This window comes from Hydra vulgaris, chromosome 08, assembly GCF_038396675.1.
Source record: "Hydra vulgaris chromosome 08, alternate assembly HydraT2T_AEP".
Taxonomy (NCBI): Eukaryota; Metazoa; Cnidaria; class Hydrozoa; order Anthoathecata; family Hydridae; genus Hydra; species Hydra vulgaris.
The window spans coordinates 42,393,069-42,417,888 of record NC_088927.1 but is presented as its reverse complement, the minus strand read 5'-3'; the positions used below and the strand labels follow the sequence as shown (position 1 = coordinate 42,417,888).

The 24,820-nt window shown below is 26.2% G+C and overlaps 1 protein-coding gene across 1 annotated transcript in view; it reads right to left on the bottom strand.

Annotated features, from left to right (window-relative positions):
- The window catches only part of LOC136083859 (uncharacterized), a 78,920-nt gene that overhangs the window by 4,918 nt on the left and 49,182 nt on the right, over positions 1-24,820 (bottom strand). Inside the window, exons 9-14 of the mRNA XM_065803767.1 lie at positions 19,790-19,958; positions 19,566-19,651; positions 18,741-18,855; positions 16,198-16,272; positions 12,100-12,176; positions 3,634-3,737 (exon numbers count right to left, since the gene is read on the bottom strand). Coding sequence (XP_065659839.1) covers positions 3,634-3,737; positions 12,100-12,176; positions 16,198-16,272; positions 18,741-18,855; positions 19,566-19,651; positions 19,790-19,958 — 626 coding nt within the window. The remainder of the gene's footprint in view (positions 1-3,633; positions 3,738-12,099; positions 12,177-16,197; positions 16,273-18,740; positions 18,856-19,565; positions 19,652-19,789; positions 19,959-24,820) is intronic.

Here is a 24,820-nt window from a genome sequence, read left to right as displayed (position 1 = left end):
AAACACTATACCCATTTATATGGTACTTGATAAGTTAACCAAGTTTTAGTTACAATAAACATGTCCAATAATATATAATTATAAACATGCTGCTATTTCTAACAAAAACAAATCAAATTTATTATTTAATGAAGTCGCATTTGTATATCTACAACATAGATAATATTTTGGTATTGATTTGCATAACAATACTTGTGATTTAACTTAATGAGATACAGGATTACATGTTGAAGGAACAGCCAATACTGCAGGTTGATATAAATGAATTGATGATTGGTATTGTTTTAATTTTTTATGAGTTCAACATTTTTGAAATTTCTTATAGTGTAGTAGTATTCATTGGTTTGATTAAGGCTAGCATTTAACAATTTAAATTCATTAAGTAGCTGTTTAATGAGATCATTTTCAAATTCTATGTCATTTATTTTGTATCTGTTAATGTATGCAACTTTTAATACGCTTAACTTGCCTGACGCGTTGTCTAACTCAATAATAACTAGTGGTATTTTTGACGTGTTTTGAGTCTGATTACTTTTTTTATTTTATCCTTGTCTGCATTTATTGAGCCAAAAATATCTTTTATCATATTTTTATCAGATTTTTTCCTGTCAGTATTATCACGATTTGCTAATTTAACACCAAATATAATAACATTATTTCTTCTTTTATTACGTTCTTTATTCTCATGTAGAACCGTGTTTATCATATCATTTTGGCCCTGATTTATTTTAACTTTTCTTTTTACAAATTACAAATTAACTCCATTTATTTACATCTTTTGACTTATCTTGGCTTAATACATTTGTAAATTCATTTACTCTTCCTTCAAGATTATTTATCAAAATGTCTTTCTTGACTATTTTTTTTCTAACTGCTTGATTTTTTCTTGCATTTCTTGTAGTAACACATTTACGTCTGATTTTTTGGTGGCATTTTAAAAGTGAAACCAAACCAAAACAACTCTCATTAATACACCAACTTCAAGCTCTTTGATAGAAGGGTTACCACCCTAAAACAGTGGGTTACCTCTGGGTTGTGAACTTATTAACGCAAATAGAACTGTTAATTTTTTGTATTCTTTTTTTTTACTTATAAACACAATAAAACAAGGGTTGTTAATGCGTTTTTTTCTGTCTATATTTTGTAAATATACACTATATACATAATTATTCGAATACATAATTATTTTCATACATAAATATTTGAATGGTCATAATTTTTGATATAAGATATCAAAGTTTTACTTACTATTGGGAGAGAAATTGTAAGCAAAGTCTACCTGAATTATATGTTATCTTCCTTTTTATTAGGTTCATAAAAAATTAAATAAAAGTCCGATTAAATTAATTTACATTCCTTTTAATCACCCTTAGCGTCAATAACCGCCATATATTCTTAGCATTCTACTTAACAACTTATCTAATTTGTTGAAATCAATTTTATGCCACTAACTAATAAGTTGTGTCCTTATCTTATGCATCATTTGGGATTAGTTTTTGACATTACTTTTAATTCTTTCCATAAAAATCCGATAGGAGAGATCTTGGGGAGGCTAAATCATTTTATTTAATATTTGATCGTTCTCGAACTCAGTCAAATGATTTAAACAAGTTTTTGAAAAATATGTTTTACATTTAAGCTTCAAATCATTTTCTTTTGAAAAAATGAATAGCTTCTCATTAACCCATCTTTCCAAAGGTGTAGCATAATTTTTTAAGTGTATAAAAAAAATACTTTTGTCATTACTCCCTCTAATTTCACAAAGTCACCTGTGGCATTCTAACCAAAACACCTTAACACTATATCCACCATGTTTTACAGTCAATAATACACATTATTTTATCATAAATTCAATAATTTTCTTTCCAGACAAACAATCTTCGATATGTTGGTCCGTGTTTACAGTCATTGATGGTCCATTTTCTATGTAGTTTTGCTTACTTTAGCATTTTTATTATTCTTATAATTTTTATTAAAGCATTGTAACTAAAATACTTTTAAACTATCTAATAGTGCAAAAATAAACATTAAAAAAAAATTAAATAAAAAATACCACTTAAAAAAAAAGTTAATGCCATTCGAATAATTATGAACCGTAGTGTATATAATATATAATATAAAAATATAAGTATAAAAAAAAATTAATAAAATATATAAGTTAAAAATATATATTTACTAAAATTTTATGTTTTTAAGTTTCATTATTATTATCATTATCATCATTACTAATTTATATATAAATTAATTATAAAAGAAATTAATTATAATCAATACTTTATATTATCTTGTATTACATTTTTTTTAAAAAGCAACTCACTTCAAACAGGATTGCAAGCAAGTAGTAATAAAATTAAGAAATAGCAGAAAACAAGTTGATGAAAAAATGAAAAGAAGACTTAAAAAAAGAGTAAACTGTATGATTCAGGAAAATACGAAGATGGTATATAACTCAAATTTGAGAACAAAAACTAGACAAATAAGAGTTTTATTAGTATGGAGTAAGAGTGAAAATAAAAGGATGCAACTTTGCTTAATGACAATTCATACTGGGATGATAGCTTGCTTAAGCAGAAACCATAGTAGTATTTATAGAAACCAAAAAAATTATAAATCTAACAACAGTGAAGCAGAAGTTCAACACTTACAATTTGTATTTGGACTTATTTGTATATAGACTTATTTGAATATGGACTTATATATGTTAGAAAGCCATAACAACTTAAACATGACAATAGTATACAAAATTGAAAAAGGGATTTATAGAGGTAAATAATAGAATCTATATAGAAAATTTTAAAAACAGAAAAAATGTGAAAAAACCAATAGTTTTTTATAATTATCTAAACTGCTGACTCTGCAAAAAGCCTTTATTTTTCCATTAAAAAGATTTTTAATTTTCAAACAATTTTAACATAATATTTCGTGATACAGCATTAAGATCAATAAACCATATTTATTATAGCTTCAGGAGAGCAAAAAAATTTGCAAAACATTACATAAGATACCCCTAGAATGTATAAAAATAAAACTGTTTTTGGATTTTCCACACCCAGGTCAGAATTCATTTCCGAAAACAAACTGCAGTCATACTTTTATCATATCTTTTTTTTTAAAGAATTTCCCTCCATTAAGGGTGCTAGCTACCACTAATAAGTTGGGAGGAAACAAAGAATATTGATAAAAAAGCAAGGAAATGGTTGACAGAAGACTTGAAAAATTTGTTAGTGATAAGAGGTATGAAGATGGGAGAGAGTTGCAAAGCATTGATGTGCAAGGAAAGAAAAAAAAAATTAACAATGATTTTTCGAACATAAAAGGACAGATATTGAGGCAGAATGCAAACTTGATGTCAAAAAAAAAAGAGTTTAAGTTAATGGAACTAGAGATGATAGTTCATTTAAGCAGCTATCATTTGTAGAAAAGAGAAAGAGGTTCAACGTTACAACAGAAGAGGAGAGTGAAAAAGGAGAGTGACTTGAGCTTGGCAAATAAAGCAGGTATAACATTTACATTGTGTTTTCAGAAAATACATTTTGTAATAAGTTTATAAAATAGTTACTTAATTTAAAAAGTTAAAAAATATTTTTAATTTTTAAATAAATTTAGATTGTCTAAAAAACATTATACTTTTACCTGTTTTTACTGAAGTCTTTGTTATTTGCTTGAGTTTGTGTAGAAATATATCACAAAGAGAACACACTTGTGGCAGCTCTAGCTCTGATATTATAATTGAATATCTAATAAAAAACAAGTTTGTTAAAATTATCCATTTTCTTATATTAGAAAATCATTGTTCATACATTATAGACGGCAACATAACCTCAAAGTGCTATTAGAACTTATTTAAAGCAAAAAGAATTTACAAATTCATATTTTCTATAAAACTCTTTATAATCAGTTAGCATAGCTCCGTCAATATCTTTTGTAAAGATGATGGAGCAGGTACAAAGTGTGTTATTGGAACTTAAAGTTTAAATTTTTATATAAAATTTTATGTTCTTTAGTAGTTTTACATGTATTAATTACTATTGTTATTTCTTAATAATTATATTATTACTATTATTATATTTTTAAACTAAATAAGTGTATAAAAGAGTACACAATCAACATGGTGGCCGCCCATATGTGCAAGATTGGGCAGTGCACAAGGACATCAATACACCAAGATGCTTTTTCAATTATAAACAAAAAAAAATTATGCTTTATGATAAAATAAAAAGTTAAAGTTGAACGGTTTTTTAAGTGATACATACATGTATGTAGATATGTGTAGGGAAGGATTTCCAAACTCTACTAAGATTTATTACAGATAAAGCCGAATAAATTCTAAGGGGTTGAATTTGGTGTTCTTCTATGACATGTATCCTTGAATAAACTGTGTCAATCAATTGTCTTTCTGTGACAATTGTATTACTTTTTGATTATATTTATTTTGCAGTTGTACAACTATATTTTATGACTTTTACTTTCAGTCTTAACTAAATAAAAAAATATGGAAAAGCATGGTTCACAGAAGAAAAGAACAAAAGGAATATTTTATTGACTGAAAGAAACTCTTAATAAATATCTTTAAAAAGAAACAAAGAAAAAAAAGGCTTTTAAAGAAAAACACAAAAGAATATGAATCTAAGTTGAAAAAAGGCAGAAAACAAAAAAAGCTGGAATGAGCTTTGAAAAAAATAAGATAAAAATGTTATGATATTATTTTATCTGTAATAAACTCTTTTTAATTTAAATAAAAAACATTTTTGCTTTTATTGTAAATCAACTAGTTTGATTTTTGCATGTTATTCATTATATGATTTTTGCATGTTATTCATTATATGATTTTTGCATGTTATTCATTATATGATTTATTATAATTCCTTATGTATTTTATTAACATGTTAAGTTTTACTTAATTTATCTTTTTGGATAATCAATGCATCTTGATTATCCAAAAAGATAAATTAAGTAAAAATTAACATGTTATTAATAACACCATACTTTCAGATGAAAACAGTACACTAAGATGGAAAAACTAATCGAGCTAATGAACGATAAACAAAAAGTTGTTTATTGTGCATTCACCAAATTAAAACGAACTATAACAAAAAAATGTCCACTTCAAGTTAGTCTTACATTTTTTATAATTCTAGAAGAAAGCTGTTTTTCAAAACTGGAAGGCTATCAAGAATACAGGAAAACTAAGAAAACATAGTTTAATTTATAATCACCAGTTGAAAGCTGTTGTTGCCCAAGCAGAAAAGAAACTGTTTACTGCTGGATATCTGATGGTGTCAAAGTCTATCATTCAAAGCATTACATGGTTTTTACATACAGTGAACTTGTTTACTTATTTAACAAAGAGAATGGCATTAAAATCAATTACCGTCAGTTATGAGAAATTATCAATGCTGAAAATAACCTGATTATGCTAAGTAAAACACCAGAAGATGATTATTGATGTTAAACCTGCGAAAATGATCAACTTTTGCTACAAGCAATAAAAAAATGTTTCATCAAAGAAAAAAAATTGCAATAATTAAAAATCTACTAACTTAACCACTGGATCTAGCAAAACTTGGTGTATGCTCTGTCAAGTCACTCATATGCATGGAAGGAGATTGTTTGAGATGTTCACGTAAAACCATAATATCAGGTTTGTGTTAAAAATTGAAAAAAATTGATAACCTCAAAATAGGTTGTTCACAAAGTTTAAGAAGAAGCTGCAATCATCCATAGTTCTTAAATCAAATGCTTTAAGATACATTTCTTAATATTCTATTAAATTACTTTTCAATGTTGTAAAAAGTATACAATTAAAATTCTCAAATTCTTCATATAATATAAATATTCATGAAGAATTTGAGATGTGAAGAAATTGTTACAATTAAAATTCTCAATATTTTCATACAATATAAATAAATATGTTTATATACAGGGGGCGCAAAAAAAAGCAACATTCAATTTTTTTATTAAAAAAAAACATAAAAAAATATTTCATATAATAAAGGTTATTCAAGACAAATTTATAGAAATGTATATAATGGTACAGACAGTTACAAAAAAATGTGCAGAATCTTGGTTACTAGGTAACCAAATATAAAAGAATTTTTAGTTTATAATTGATTATAAGTGCTTGGTGTAAAACTTAGTTTTTTTGAAAACTTATTTTTTTTGTTTTTTGAATAAACTTAAAAGAAGACTTGTAATTAATAAAATAACCACTTTCTGTTAAACATTTTTAATAATAAAAACATTAATTATAATAATTATGTGCTGTAAAATTTATGTTACATATGTTTATAAAGTGTGGACAAAAAGGTTGAAAAAAATATGAGCTCTTTCAATCTGATTTAGTTGGATTTTATTTAAATTTCTATTCAATTTTTTTCTGTGGTTTTGGGCAACCAACAACATATTCTGCTTCATTTCTTTATTTCGGCATGACATAGTAAAGTCATCAACTTAATATTCCTGAACAATAATAATCTCTATTCATGCGCAATCACTGATGACTTCTATTTTTGTTTGCAAACGATTTAAAGTTGTCCAAAAGAGAATAGTCTTCTTTTGCAGCTAACTTGACCTTGGCATGGGTAACCTAGGGTAGGCGAAACAAGATCTTCTAAAAGATAGCTGATAGGATTGTAACTGCTCCAGCAAATTTTCCAGCCTTGAATGCAGTTTTGTCACATCAAACAAATACTGTTGACAATATAATAGTATTCCAAGAGGTTGAGGATTAAATGAGTCTGCTCTGATCCAGTTGAACTTTCTGCCTGTACAATACCAAACAAAAAATAATCTCTACATTTCAAATCGTTACACTAACTGCATTGTTCTCACAGGTAACTGTCAGATCATTTTTGTCTTCCAGCTGTCTAACAAGTTTCCCATCAAAAAATCAAAAAGGGGCTTAGTTTAATTCCTTTTAAAACATCAACAAGGTTCAAACAGGTCTACAGCATCTTCAAGCTCGCTTTGTCAATCCAAAGCTCTGTCTGTGCTTTTCTTGTCTGTCAACTTTCTTTGATACGCCAAACATTTGCATATTTGTCTTCTCATTGAGAGGGACTTTCTCAGCTGCTCTGTATCTTTCTCGTCATTCAACTACTTAACTCTTTCCTTTCTTCATAGAGTCTTGAGTTCAAACACTTCATCTTACTGTGCAGTCATAGTCATATTCCTTTCAAATCTTTGTTCTCTATAAAAGCTTCATCTTCTATTTTTGTATCTTCAGTTCATCTCTGATTTTTCACTGTTAGGTTAATTAGTTGAGGAACAGATATTTCAAACAAGTTATTATCTCCATCGAGAACTCTAATTGCTTATGAGTCCAGTTTACCTTGCTGTAACTCTAGTTTAGTTTATTCAATCCTTTTAATTAATGAAATTTTTTCTTAGTGAAAAAGATGTACTAAATAAAAAAGGAGTCAAAGGATCTTTCCACTGAAAAATATTAGATAGAAGTTACTAAGAAGGTAAATTTGCAAAGCATAGCATAAAAATATATTTGTAAAATTTACCTAACAGACTTTCCACTGACAATGTTACGCTTAAAACCACCTTTTATCCAGGTGTCAGTTACAGCTAAAGTTACACACCTATTGGCTAATCTCTCACATGCTTTATCCTCGCAAAATCGTTTTGCTGGATTGAAACCTGGTGCTCCCATATAAAAAAAAATTTATTTAAATATATATTTATATTTATTGGGCTAAGTAAATAAATTAGATAAAAACTAGATGTTACAATAACTTTGAATTTTCTTAAAAGTAAAAATAATGTAGGAAATTTTATATCTGACACTAGACAGCTGGTGTAACTAGAAGTTCATTTATAACTAGAAGTTTCTTTTGTGACATTTTTTTTTTAATAAACTCAAAATGTTAAAATTTTTTTAAATAATCACATGTGTGAAAGGGATCAAATTTTTATGAACAACAAATAGCAGTAAATACTACAGTAATAATAAGTAAAAGTTGACTAGTTTATTAAAGACTTAATCATACTTATGACTAAAATGTTATCCATTTATTATTACAGGCGCGTTTTTAGTAAAAACTTGAAAAATACGACAAAAATTGACTATTTTCAAAATTTACAGGATTTACAGTAAACTTATACACTTGTCTCAGATCAATATTATCTATTCGTCATTTTATATATAAGATTTTTAGATTTCAAAATTTTTACATAAAATAACTAAAATATACTATTTTTCATGATTACTTGAGAAAAGTCAATAAGAAGTATGCCACTCATTACAAAAAAACACCATCAAAAAAGGTGTGTTATGTAAACATTTATTTGCATGAAGTCATTATGTTTTCCTATAATACCGACCGGACAAAAAAATGAAAAACTTTTGTTCATATTTTTACAATTTTTAGCGAGTCATACAATGACTTTTTTTATATTTCTTAAAACCCATTGTTTGATTTATCAGGTGCACATGTATTCATCAAAAAATTTTGTGTTCATTATTTCTGATTTACCTAAAAATATTTATTTTAGAAATGAAGTCAACAACGTTGACACTTTACTATCTTTTTAAAGCGGGTCATAAAGACCTAAAGTCTTTGATGAAATTAACTGAGATACCTAAGGCAACAGCTGCAAGATATTTAAAGAAAATGAGGAAAGGAATGAGCTTGGAAAGAAAGAAAGGAAGTGGTAGACCAAGAAAAATTAATTTAAAGGACAAACAACGCTTGATTCAATTAGCTCGAAAAGCTAACACACAATCCGCCCGAGATATTCAAATTAAACTAATCAAAAAAAGCAGTCCCAAGGTTGCTCCCAGAAACATTACTCGTTATCTTAACCGAAGTGGGTACTTAAGTTTCGTTCCCAAAAATCAACCCCTATTGACTCCAGTTCAACAAGAAAATAGGGTAAAATGGTGTGGAGAACACCTAAGAACAAGATGGAATCAATGGGTATTTAGTGACAAAAGTCATTTCAAGTTATTTCGAACTCGAGAAGGTTGATGGGCAAAAAAACGACCAAGAATTGACAAACCAAAGTTCAAACAGAGTCTCATGGTTTGAGGGTGATTAGTTCCGAAGGTAAAAAATCATTGCTTATAATCAAGGGCACTGTGAATAGTGAAAAATACAAAGAAATACTTTCTGAAGCTGAGCCAACTCTACAAAAAATCTAAAGGAGTTTTACATTTTAACAGGATGGGGCAACGTGCCACACTTCAAAATAAGTTTCTGAGTGGTTTACAGAACATAAATGGAAAAATTCTTCTTGCCCTGCTAATTCACCAGATCTAAACCCCATTTAAAATGTGTGGGGGTTAATGAAAAAAGCAGTAGAAAAGAAAAAACCAAAAAATTTAGATGATTTAGAGGTTGCAATTCAAGAAGTTTGGAACGGACTTTCCTTGGATTATTTGAAGTCATTAATTGACAGTATGAACCGTCGTATTCAAAAATCCATAGAAGTCCAAGAACACATAACCGGATATTGATCAATATATTATTTTTTAAATTAAGCTTTACTCTTTATTTTCTATTGAACAATTATGTTATTCATTTATTATTTTGAAAATAAAACTTAAAAAACTTGGTCTCATTTTTTTTGTGCGCAAGGTATTTTCAAAAAAAAATGTGCATCAAACAACTTTTTTCAAAAAACAATGACACAATCAATTGAAAATGTCACTTCATCGAAAAAGAACAAACAATTAATGACATTAACATTAGATTGTTCTTTGACAATGGTCATTGTGAATGAATGGTTATCAGACAAAAATGCTTATTTATAACACAATTTTTGTTCCTGGCTTCTAAGTGTTATATTTCAATTGCTTATGCCTAAAGTATGTGAAAAAATGACTTCATTAAGCACAAACCTTGCTTACACAACAACAGCACACAGAAAACTCATTTTTTTGTCAAAATAGAATGATTTTTTTTCATTTTCAACATTATTATAAGGTAAAAACAAAAGTTGCACAAGGAATAGACAAGCACAGTCCGGTTTATAAATGTTTAGATGTTCTAGATTTACAATTGTACTGAAAAATCAATCAAGGATATGGACTTTCAGAGACATTCTGCATCCCATTTTGGCGTATTTCATTTTGAGAGTCTGCACTAATTCCAAATAGTTTCCAGCTTTGTGATGTTGCAGTTGTTCAGGGCCTAGGAAGCCCTCAACAACTGCAACAAAATAGTCGCTCTCTCCGTTGCTGTCTCAAAGACAGAGGAAACAAGAAAATTTTGTGAAAACCTCCTTGAAGACCCATGAGGGAGAATGATACCATTCTGAAGTCACTGATGACCTTCCATCTGTAGTCATCATACTATAATGCCATTTAATAGGACTACATGTGGTACCTATAGCCTGAAATAGATCGACAACATTGTTGCAGGGGCACAGCCTATCACGCTGACTGAAAAAGTTGGGAGAATATTTGATGCTGCTTCCTCTGATCCGTGACTTGTACGCTATCATCAACCCAGTTCCACTGTTTGAACCTGGATATCAGAAGTTCAGTATTCGATTTTGTCCAAGGTTTCTAATTAAATCCAATAACACGACTAACATTAACTGCAATAACAAAAATTGGAATTTTGGTTTGAAACACCTGTGCTTTTATACTTATACAGCTATGTTCTTTTAATATGTCTAGTTTGTTTAAGAGAATTGTAGAACCATTTGGACAACTCTTGCAGTTTAGGAATAATATAGGAGGAAGCTTGGCATTGAGAATTTTATGGAAAACACACAGTTACATAGTGTAATATACATCTATATGTAGACATGTAGACATTATTTTTAATGTATGTATATTTTAGAAAGGTTTCAAAAGCAAAATATAAAATTGATTGACTTTTCTTCAAGTTTTTAAAAAAGAGAGTCTAGAGTCACTTTTGGCATTCCACAAAAATTCTCAAAAAGTCACAAAATAAGTATTTCTTCTTGGTTTCGGGTATCTAGAAGCTCTAGAATGTAAATAGACTTACGGACTACTATTAAAAAAAAAAAAAATAAGATTTATGTAAGATTAAAAAATAAGATTAGGTTAGAGAAGCAATTAAACTTTAAAGGAGTAATTATGTATAATGGCAAAACAGACTCCAGGACTCCATACTAAAAAATAATAAGTTCTAAATCATAAAGTCATAAATTTTTTTATATTTTTCAGATCATTAGTCACTCAACACTTCAGAAAAAATTTAGATTTAAAGCTGGAATTTAGAACTCCGCATCCCTGATACTATTTATATCCTATATTTACATACTAATTTTGTACTGATGCACTGAAACAAATAGATCCTTTTTTAATTTAAACATTTTTTGTGACCAGGAGATCCCTAACATTATTAGAAATAAAATCTGCATAGAGAGTTTAAGCTAAGTTTCAAATGAAATGTTAAAAACCATATAAAAATTCTAAAGTAAGAATACTTTTATAAAAAAAATTATTATTTTTGATTTCTGTATAAAAAAGTTTACACTTTTAAATTAAAAAAAAAAAAAATTTAACAACCTTTAGTAAAGAAATCAATTTAAGGTGTTTTAAAGAAATTTTTCAAAATAATATTCAGGATTCAATTAATTTTCAAAGATTTTGAGCAACCTTTAAAAATATTTGTTGATCAAAAATTTTAAATTCCAGTGTTATGCCCCATTTAGAATAACTTTTTAATTGGGTTAAAAAAATTTTTTAAACCCAATTAAAGAGTTATTCTAAAAAGCTGTACAAAACAACAATAAAACAATAATGCAAGATTGTTTTGTCAATTTAAAAAATAAACTATTTTCAAAACATACCATTTACTATTATTTAAAAATATCAGTATGAATTGGGAATTAGTTTATTATATAAAACTTATTAAGGGAATGCTGCAGCATTTTTTAAGCAATAAATATTTTCACTATTTATTGTTTTCTGAAAATTTAAAGTGCACATTTTGAGAATTAAAGTGCACACAATTTTTAAATATATTATTAGAAAATTGCATCTTTTGATATATATTATCATAGTATAACAACCTCAAAAAGCTATTAAAATTTATTCAAAACAAAAAAAAAATTTAAATGTAGATAATTATATAGTAGTATAGTTGTAAAAGAAATAAAAAACATTCTTACTTTTCAATAAATGTCTCAGGAAACAAGATATCTTTCATATGCAAATTAACAGTTAATGTCAACATAAGTTTATCAAGCTAAATACAAAAAAAAGTTAAATATAACTGCAGATATCACTTTTTGGAAACCTATTATATTGAATAACAATAGAAAATGGATAGAACCTATTATATTGAATAACAATAGAAAAAAATTTAATATAACCATGTACACTATGACAATCTTCCATATTGGATCTTAGTATCACACTAAAAAAATATCTGGTCTCTAGGACAGGATGTCCTACAGTAATGAAAAGACATTTTCTAAAACCTAAAAAGTAGCTGAAGGTGAGGTGCAGATAAGAAACAAAAATGTTTGACATAAGTGATTACAATTATTCAACTAGTTGCTTTTTCTTAGAACAGATTTACAAACTTCAAGTTTCTGATGAAAATTATAAAGTAAGCTTCATTGCTGACTTATTGTATCTGATAGAAATGGCAGGAATTACCAAAAGGTGACAAAAAATTACAAAAAACACCTTAGTGTCTTACAGATTGCTTATGGATGCAACAGATTGTTTAGTGATCTTTCACTATTTTTTCTTTCTGAAGAACCCACTGGCAGCTCTGGCTTCAGTCAATGATCTTAGAGCATTTAAAACAGATTATGATAGATACACTTTACTACAAAAGTATGGAAAAATTGGTTAAGCTCCTAATCTTCAAATTCTCAGACATACTTAGTATTCCACTCCACAGCATGTTATCTTTGCTTTACCTGATCAATGGTTGGAGTAGGATAAAAAAATGGATATTATTGTGCAGCTGTTGAAATAAAATGTTCCAGAGATTTACTCTGGAACATTTTATCACTTTAACAAACAACAAAAGGAGCCTTTTTTAACTATCTGTTCCCTCTCAAAGTTATATGACTTAATTTCAGGGTCTTCTTTTTTTATCATTGTGGTATAACCAAAAATTATATTCCTTTGTGGAAGAAAGAAGTCTTGTCAAACTTAAAAAAAGTTAATTCTTGGTAATTCTTAATGTTTATTATTAGGGGTCATAAAGTATGTCACTCTAAATTTATCTTTTGAATAGAAGTATGATCATTTGTTCTTTTGCGTGGAGATTTTTATTCAACATAAGGCGCTTTTGAATTACTTTAAATTTCTGTGTGGAAGCCAGTAATGTAGTAATAAGTTATATTTAGTTTGATTTATTAAATGGCTAAAGTACATCAAAGTAAATTTACCTATAAACTAAATCAAAACAATTAGTTAATTTACTACAGTAACTTACAATTACTCAACTATTAAATTTACTTAAAATACTCAAAGACTTAGCCATACAACTGTTTCTATTTATATCTTTTGTGTTGTTGTCACATAATATGGATGATTTGGTGTCAAACCAGCCTATACAACAAATATGTTGAAATGAGATAATTAGACAAAGTTTAAAATTTTTTAACATAAGCCTATAAACCGAAAAAAAAAGTATATTGGTGTTTGCAAAGAAACACTACAAAAGTCATGTTTTAATACAAAATAATTTTGAAATTAAAAAATGGCTGGTTTGACGCTTAACAACCCAAGCTTCTAACTAAAAGCTATTTTAACAAGAAATCTCCAATAGAATATGAAAAACGAGATACCATTTTTTTATATTTTCATTTTATTTGAAGCGATATCACGATTAAGTATTTTCTATAAAATACACAAGTTGTTTTTAAGAATATTTAAAAAAAAGAAATCTATTTGAGCAAAAGAATTTTAGTTTTCAAAAATCCTCTTATTCAAATAATTTTGCAATTGAAATTTTAAAAAAAAAAAAAAAAAATGGAAAAATTTAAAAGAATTTTAACTGTCAATAATTATAAATTTTATTGCAGTGGCGTCCATATAACCCAGTGGCATAGCAAAGATCATTCCTGAAAGTTAAACGTATATCTAACTACAGTAACAATATAAGATTTGGAACATAGTGTAAGTGAGAAAGAAAGTTTTACATAAATTGTAAGCGTTTTGAAAAGTTCAATAATTTTTGTTTCTTAGAAATAGTTTTAAAAGTAGAAACATTCTTTTGCAAACATTAAACCTGTGATTATTGTTAAAGTTAAACCAAAAATTAAATATAAAAAATTCCAATCAAAAAAAAAAAACTATCTTACTTATCTTGAAAGAAATTTTTTTCTAAAAAAATAATTTAGGCATATACTTAAATATAAGGAAACATGATTTGATTTATTAGACCAAATTTTTTACTTTCACTTTTTAATTGCAAAACAATTTGAATGAAAAAATGGAAAGAAAACATTAACTTAAAAACCATTTGAATGAAAAAATTAATTATACTTAAATTTTTAATAGTACGATAGATCAAGAAACAAGAAAAAACGCAGTATCTAAAGTTTTATAGCTTTAATCTTACTTGTTCAGTTTATAGATTATAGTCTGGTATGGTCTATAGGGATATTTTTCAAAAATTTAAAGTCTTATGACAATGTTTTAATTTATTAATAAGAACATAATTCTATTAATTTACTTCATTTTATTTTAAACGAATTTCATGTTATTAATGTTATAAACTGGTAGCCAAAGTTGTTTATATCAACACAAGCTCTTTATATTGTCAAAACAGTTTTCGAGTTTGTTTTATTGTTGTTTTAAAGCTTTATACAAGACTCTTTTTAAAAAATACAAGTTTTATCATCAGCATAAACGTATTAAATATTATGTATGTAATGTATTAAATAGCTTTTTCTATAACTAATTAAAGTGGTTTAAATATTGTTTAAATATTGTAAAGTTTTCATTTTTATTTTCACTTTTTTACTTTGACTTTTTAAAGTTAAAATGTTTTAAGTAAAAACAAATAACTTTCGTATTAAAAATGTTCTTTGCTCATTACATTATAACTTGATTATTACACTATAATTTAAACTTAAACTTTAAACTATAACTTAAGCTGTAAATTATAACAGTTACTTACGCTATTTTAAACTACGCCAAACCAGAAAATTATAAGATAATATTTAAATATGAGAGATATTATGTTTAAAAAGTAACAATTACGAACTAACGAAGAAAAGATACAATTTTATAATGCAAAATTTATTGCAATTTTATATGCAAAATGGCATCAGTGATGAGGGGGAGGAGGAGGAGGAAGAGGAGGAGGAGAAGGAAGAGAAGGAGGAGGAAGGGGTTGTGTCTAATTTTTTTTTTTTTTCGCGATGGGAGTTTTTTTGCGTTAATTCAAGCCCTGCATACCATAATAATATTCATCTGTAATATTTAATTTAATACTTTCTAGGATATTATTACTGCTAATGAAACTAGCAACACTTTTACAAAATGATACGTTTTTGATTCATAAAAATCAAGAGTCTCAATCATTAAATGTAAAAAAGTCCCACAACCTCATCAGAAATTACACAAAACACCTTCAGTAAAATATTTTTTGGAAACCTGATATTTTTAAGGTGTGCAACTGAAAATCAAGAAGATTGCCATAGTTCACATAGTTGTATTAAAAAATGTTTTTTTCTGGGACACATTATTCATCAAATTAATTTTAACTCAAGTAATCTGGTATACACTAGATTATGTAATTCTTTAAAAACAAACTTAATCTGCATGTCATTTATTATCAAGTTGCACTTTTCTTTTCTTTAAAAAAACAACTAAAAGAGTGGGTTTCTTAGTAAGCTTAAGTATATCACTTCTTTTTAAGATAACTTAACAGTAAACCTTCATTTTGAAGAATATACTTTTTTTGAGAAATCTCTAAAAAAGCCTATTCTGATAATCAATATAAACACTCAGGTACTTACAAATCAGATTTGTTAATAAATACAAATACTCAGTTAATTATGAATCAGATTCCTTCAATTAAAATAACAAAAATTTGGTCCAGTTACAAATTATGTTGCTAGATTGAATGAGAAAAATATTCATTATGAAACTTGAAATTTAAATTCACACCTTCCAATTTAAGTATGTCAATTATAAAAACCAAATTAAAATTATTATAGAAATATTATTAAACATAAAATTTGTAAAAACATTTTTTAATGTAATTAGTAAAATAAATAATTATTATAACAAACCTGATGCAACTTATGGTAAACAGTAAGTAATTCACAAAGCAAAAGCTCTGCTTCTTTTGTGGCAGAAACAGATTTCTAAAATTAATTATTGCATAAAAAATAAGCAAAAATAAATGGCATAAATGTTTGGTTAAAACATATATACCATATACCAAAACACACACATGCCAAACATTTATGACATCAGGTTTGGGGTTAAATATAAATGTTAATGTTGTTGTCAAATTCAAACATTAATTCAATGTTTTCAAATATATATTTAAACACCATATTACAGTTAGAAATTATAATATGATTATTTGTAATTTAGGTAAATAAAAAACACAAATATTTTAAAAGTATTTTTTTACTTTATAAAATGTAATGTAAACTTAATTAACTTTATTTACAACTTCTTATCTACTACCTAGCAGATTATCATAAATACTGAAGAATAACTACTTTAAAACACTTAAATTCTCATTCATTTTATTAAGCTATTATTATTTAATGTGGTAGACTGCTTGCTTCATAAGCAAAAAGTTTCAAGTTAGATCCTTACCATGTACTATTACTATTGGTATTTACATGTATATTAACTACGAATTTACTTTATAAATTTTTCATATTTTAATATCCTTAATATCACTCAAAATCATGTACTGTGCTAGATGTGTAATCATAATGTAATTTTTTGTTTTTGTGCAAGGCCAAAAAAGACAACACCTCAAGACGATCATGCATTACTACGAGCGGTCAGAAGTAACAAAAAAAAGGCACCAATTCAATTAGCTAAACAGTTTAAGAAAGCTGGAGTAAAATTGAGTGATAGATCAATATGGAGATGTCTTTTCAACAGTGGATATGTGGCAAGAAGACCAAGAAAGAAGCAGAATTTAATCGAAGCGATATGAAAAGTGGTATGAATGGGCAAAGCAACTTCGCGACTGGACGGGGGAAGACTGGGAGAAGGTAACATTTAATGATGAAAGTAGTTTTTGTGTGGTGGATGATAGATCAATCTATGTGAGAATGAGAGTAAAAGAGGAGTTTCATCCAGACTGTGTGGTTCAATGTGTCAAACATCCAATGTCTGTGATGGTCTGAAGTGTTATGTCAGTACATGGCTGCGATCGTATCTACATTGTGGAGAAAACAATGAGGCAGGACCAGCACAAGAAAGTGCTTCAGGAGAGATTGCTACCACAAATGAAGACATGGTAACCAGAAAAGATGGCATCTTTATGCAGGGTGGTGCCCTTTGTCAAAAGGCAAAATCGATCATGAAGTTTTTAGCTGACAACAAGGTGCCTGTTCTAGATTGGCCTGGCAATTCGCCTGACATGAACCCAATAGAGAATTTGTGGAACATCACCAAGAGTAAACTCAGCCAGTTAAAACCAACAACAAAGCAGCAGATAATTGAAGGAGTCAGCAGTGTGTGGCCCAGGGATGAAGACATGACTGCTTATTGTAAAAACTAGTCTCAAGCATGGCAAACCGTATTCGTGAAATGCTTAAAGTAAAAGATCACCCATTATTAATTAATTTTATTGACATTATTGGTGCTAACCACAATTTTTGACATTTTTTTTGCTGAACTGTTACTGCATTTATACATTATTAAATAGCATTGATGAAATAAAATGTTTTGCAAGAATATGTGCAAGCTAGTATAAATTTTCTTAACTTTTTACAGTTATGCTAATTTAATGGCCAGGTCTGTAGACCCTATATTATTTAAACTTTTATTGTATTTTTTAAGAATGTTTTTTCAAAAAATCTTTTTCTCTTTTATTTTTATTCTGTAACTTAATTTGAAGTAATTAAATTTATTTTAAGTATGTCAATTATAATAACCAAATTAAAATTTTATCTAACATAGTTGGTGTTTGGTGTTAAATTCTTGAAAAAAGGTTGCAAACACAAATAAGTAGATTCCTAGACAATCTGACTTTCTTGGCTTTAGGAAGGTGAACATAAAAAAGAAGATAAAAAGAAAAATATATGAAAAATACAATATAAACCCTATATTATTTATATTGTTACTGTATTTTTTTAAGAATGTTTCTTCAAATAATTTTTTTGTCTTTTATTTTTTTATGTAACTTAATTTGAAGTAATTAAAAATTTGAAGAACAAATATTGAAACTATTTGATAAAATGAAAGAACTTGAAGAAAATATTTAGCTAAATAGAAGAATAAAAACAAATCTTTTAAAAAAATCACATATAGAAACTTTCTAAATTATTTTAATGTTAAAAATAATAAAAATAGTAACTTATTACAACAACAACAACAAAAATAATTTCACAAAACAAAAAAAACAAAAAAGATCTGAAAAAACTTTAACCCAAAAAAGCTTAAGTTAAAAAGTTACCCCAGTTTATGGAATTGAAAACAAATTTCAATCAAATGCAAATATTAAAAACAGTTTTACATTTAAATATAAATACAAATACGATAACGCATATTATTACCAAATACAAATTTAACTGTGATTATTATTAGCAAAAATGATTAAAACCAACATAAAATCAATAATAAATATTGTATTTACTACCTCATCTAGACAAAATATCCAGATTTGGTTAAGAAAACTTTCTATTACTAAGTGATCTATCTTCAAAAACAGAGATATCGTTTTTAGAACTGATACTTGATCATTTTCATTCTTGCTAAATTTAAAAAGAAACAATGAATTTATGTATATAGTTTGTAATATATATTTTAGGGCAAGTTGACTTTCTCTTTTCTATCACAAGATATATTGAATTTCGAAAAAAAAATCAATTATTTCAGCTTATGTATCTCATAACAAACATGCATCACAAAAAAACATTCCTGAGTTGAATGAAACATCCTAAACAGTAAAGTATTTGGTAAACATTCTAAACAGTGTCACCTATGATGTACAACCCATTAAAACTACCTGTATAAACATAGATTTTTGCCTGCAAAACCACATTAACAATGTTTTAAAAAACAAAAATAGTATTAAAAATTAATAAAAACATATATAGTTTATTTTTCATTTATTTTTTGAAAAGTCTGATATGGCTTATAGGCCAACTTGATCTTTCTTCCCATATTGTCTGCTATAGTAACTGAATTATATGCTTTTTTTGTACTTTTGTTTTAATAATAACAAATAAAATATAAAGAATATAATATATAAATATATATATATATATATATATATATATATATATATATATATATATATATATATATATATATATATATATATATATGTATATATAGATAGAATATATATATAAACCTAAAAAAATCGATATAAAGTATAAATATTAAATAAAAAATATACTTAGTCATAGTGCATACATACTTCCATTTATAATACCCCAAATATAATAAATTTACATACCTATTATGAAAATTTAAAAGTGTTGAGTGCAGCATATCTACCATCCAGTTATAAAAAGGGTAACTGTTTGATCTATCCTCTACACGCTAAGATCAGTAAACATTAAAACTATTATACCAAAATAAAGCGCAAATAAAAAAAAAAAATGAAATACGAGAAATTTAAAAATTGATTTTCAATAATATCGATTTTCAAAACTTTAAAAAATGAATACTAAAAACAACCTGGTAAATATCATATTCTGTAATAACTTTTAATAATTCTTCTAAACATTTGACAGCGAGCGATCTGTTTTCAATTAACATATTGTTTTTTATTTGACAATAGAAGTCAAAGTGCTTAAGAAGATCAAACATTTCATTGTAACCCAAATTAAAAGCAGAATTAGACTTCCTATAACAATAATATATTTTAATTTAGCTAAATAATCATTATATTTCTATAACTTTTTATTTTATAGTCATTAAAAGCCTTTAGGACCAACATGCATCACCTCAGATTTGATGAGTCTTGGTGGGTTCATACAAATGAAAAAAGCTAACTTTGAATTTTTTAGTTTAAATCTGAAATATCATCTTTTTAAATTTCTGGCATTTCTTAAAAAATAAATTCAAAGAGAATATAATACGTGTGCTACAATCAAATTTGATTACGCAAAGTTTGCGTAAACATGAGCATCAACAGCATTTATACAGGAATGTTGAAAAAAATACTGAACTTAGAACAAGATTTATGTAATTATGTTATTAATATTACAAGACTTAGTTTTAAATTTTACTTAATTCAAACATCAATAGTTTTGGTTTACTACATTTAAATTTCTCAGAAAGATAGAGTTAGCTATGCAAAAAGAAAGGCGAACAAGATCTGCAATTATAAACAAGACTGTAAATTACGGACCAAATTTTATACTTTTTCTTGGAATTGATCATACCAGTGGTGGCTCGTCTAATTTATAAATAGGATCCTGGTCCCATCTACATTTGTTTAAAGTATTTCTTTATGTGAATATAACTTATATTACCACGTATTTTTATACTTATGATGCATACTTTTTATGTACATTTCTTAATTTTACTTTACTTAATTTTCTGAAATCTTTTGTTGTGTATAAATTTGTATGTCCTAGCTGTAATGCTTGGTATATAAGTGAAACTACCAGACACTATACAACAAGGGTTTTAGATATTCATATAATAATTTCAAGAGTTTTAGATATTCATATAAAAATTTTATATTCATAATAACGTACGCCACGCAAAATTTATGCAAGATGTACTTTAATTTTAATGTATGTGGCATAAGTTTAAATTAAAATGATCTATTTCTTTGATTTGAAAGCTAAATTCAGCATGTTTTTTTTTTATATTTTAATTGAACTTTATCATACTATTCAATTATATATGGTCAAGTTAAACCATTCTCTATCTTGTACAGTTTTTTAGGGTCCATTTTACAAAAAACTTTGCTTAATTAGAACTTTTACTTTGAATTGCATAAAAGTCCATGTAATAAATTATCAAAACTTGCAACACTTCAATAAAAATTCCAAACTTTCATCAAAACGTTGGAATATCAAATATTTTTTGTCAAATATAAGTTAATAAACTAAATATTTTCACTGATATCTTTAAATCGGTTAAGCTTATATTATAAGTCTATTTATATTATATTATAAGTATATTTATAAAGTTTAAAAAAAAAAGTTTCAATAAACAATTACTCCAGATATTTATTTGTTACAGTTTTATGTCTATATATCTTGGTTTTTATATTAATAAATATAAAAACCAAAGCTTTTTTGTCTGATTTCCCAGACTTCACATGAAAAAAAAGGATGGCCACATGGATGACCCCATGACTTGATGCTGAGCGCGCATAATTGTGCTCATTGATAACATGTTTAAGTATTAAACATGTTATCAATGAGCACAGGAAATATTGCGCTGGGCAATTTTATTCATAAGATGCACTGATATATATATATATATATATATATATATATATATATATATATATATATATATTTATTATTATTATTTTTCTCATTTTACACTGTGTTTCATCAATAAAGACTTATCAGGAAAATATATATATATATATATATATATATATATATATATATATATATATATATATATATATATATATATATATCGATGTCACAGCACTCCCTTGCGAGTCAGGCTATTTGTCAGTCGATATAGCAGCACTCCCTTGTGAGTCAGGTTATTTGTCAGTCGATGTAGCAGCACTCTCTTGCGAGTCAGGCTATAAGATAGTCGATGTAGCAACACACCGCGCATGATTTACAGTAAAAAAAATAAAAATAAAAACATTTTATTAAAAAAAATTAAAAACATTTTATTAAAAAAAATAAAAATAAAAACATTGTTTACATTGTTAAAAACATTCAGAATGTTTTAAAAACATTCAGAATGTTTTTAAAAACATTCTGGTCAATTAAATTTGCGTTTTTGTGGTTTTTTTAAAAAACAATTAATTTGTCATTAATTTAATGGTTTTGACTTTCGTCCAACACGCAAATGTTGGACGAATGTCAAAAGTAATTAAAAGTGATGTATGTGTTGGCGTAAGAATCACTTTTTTCCTTCCGTGCTTTCCAAACGCAACACTCTATAGAACTATATATATATATATAATATATATATATAGTATATATATATAATAATATATATATAATATATATAATATATATATATATATATATATATATATATATATATATATATATATATATATATATATATATATATATATATATATATATATATATGTATATATATATATATATATAGAGTGTATTTATATATATATATATATATATATATATATATATATATATATATATATATATATATATATATATATATAGAGTGTATTTATATATATATATATATATATATATATATATATATATATATATATATATATATATATTTATATATATATATATATATATATATATATATATATATATATATATATATATATATAAAAAAAAGTAACGTTACTTTTTTTGTTATTGTTACATCTGATGATTGCTATTGCGTAAAACTTCTAGTTATGTAATTGAAATATATCTTAATAATTATTTAGTTTTCACTATGTTTGCTCTACCAATTATATAACACTGTATTGAGCACTCTTACTGGAAATATTAACACAATTCCTACAATATATATACACTGCCCGGCAAAATTTCCGGTCACTTAAAGTTTTAATAGTTTTTTACCTATTATAATTGATATCAAATTTTAAAATTCTTTATAAGTCATAAATTAATTTGATTATTTGATTAAGATGTGCTAATGTTTTAAATAAACTTGTAATAATTGATATTAAATTTCAAAATTGTATATAAGCCATAAAATAATTCAATTAAGATGTGCTAATGTATTTTTAATATTGAAATGCAAAATCTATGTTTTCTTCGTTTTTGGATTATAAATATGCTTGAACATACTTAGTAAAAAATTTATAAATAAAATTCAACTGTTCTTTTGTCATCAAAGCATAACTTCGTTGAAGTTAATGTAATATATTGGATTAATAAATTAATAAATTTAATAAATTAATAAATTTAGTAAATATTGAAAAAAATTTGATATTATTTTTTAACTTCTAGTTTATAAAAGTTTTGATTATTTTTAGACTAAAATTTTAGAAAATAATATAAAATGTCAAAGAAATGTAATTAATCACTAGAAATCGTACCTCAACTGTTGCTCTGGCAAAAGATGGTCATTCTACTAGATATATTCAAAAGTTGTTAAAAATACCGCAATTAACAGTGAGCGATACTATTCGTTGGTTTAAATGTACTGGTACAAATAAAGATAGGAAAAGAACTGGACGTCCCTGCAAAACATCAAAGGCTGAAGACAAGTCAATTATACTCTTATGTAAACGAAATAGACGATTAACAGTCCAAGAAATAACATCTAACTTTAATGCTGTTCATAATAAAAATATATCAGAAAGAACTGTAAGACGTCGCTTGAAAACTGTTGGCTTAAATGGTAGAGTAGCTGTTCGAAAACCTCTTTTAAAACCAAAAAATGGGAAAAAAAGGCTTCAATCGGCTCTAGCACATTCAAATTGGACAGATATAGACTGGCGAATTGTGTTGAGGACTGATGAATCCAATTTTTTTGTTTTTGGAACAAAGCCACGGATCTATGTGCAACGAATAGCTACTGTAAAATTTCATCCACAGTGTATACAGCCTACTGTCAAACATGGTGGAGGTTCAGTAATGATGTGGGGCTGTTTTGCTTTTAATCATGTTAGTAATCTTGTGAAAATAAATGGAATTCTCGATAAGAATGGATATTATAAGATATTATTTAGACATGCCGTGCCTTGTGGAAAGCGTCTAATTGGCCACGGGTTGGCCAGTACAACAGGATAATGACCCAAAACACACAGCTAAATACTGTATAAACTATTTGCAAAAAAAAAGAAGCTCACGGAGAACTCAAAATTATGATTTTGCCCCAACAATCCCCCGATCTCAACCCAATAGAGTTACTATGGGAACAACTGGATCGTGAGGTAAGAAAAGAGTGTTCTACATCAACAACTCATTTGTGGTTAATTTTGCAACAAGCGTGGAAAAATATTTCTCTAATTTATTTGGATAATTTAATCAAGCGTATGCCAAAACTTATTTGTGCAGTTAAGAAAGCAAAGGATAGATTTTTTGATGAAAAATAAATAAATAAATAAACATGTTAATTAGTTTGTAACTATCTGTAATGATATTTGGTTAACTGTAATTAGTTAACTTGTTTTCTTATACATTTTTTTACAAAAAACAGAGTGACCAGAAACTTTTGCTGGGCATGTATATATATATATATATATATATATATATATATATATATATATATATATATATATATATATATATATATATATATATATATATATATATATATATATATATATATATATATATATATATATATATATATATATATATATATATATATATATATATATATATATATATATATATATATATATATATATATATTTAAACAATTTTAAAATGTATTCTACAAACAGTCTTCAATGTTCTTAAAAGAACAGAGTAATTATAAGTTAGTAGAAAATCACTTAACAAAAATTTATCTCATTTAACACTGTGTTTCATCAATAAAGGATTTTCTGATGAGTCTTAATTGATGAAACACAGTGTTAAATGAGATAAATTTTTGTTAAGTGAT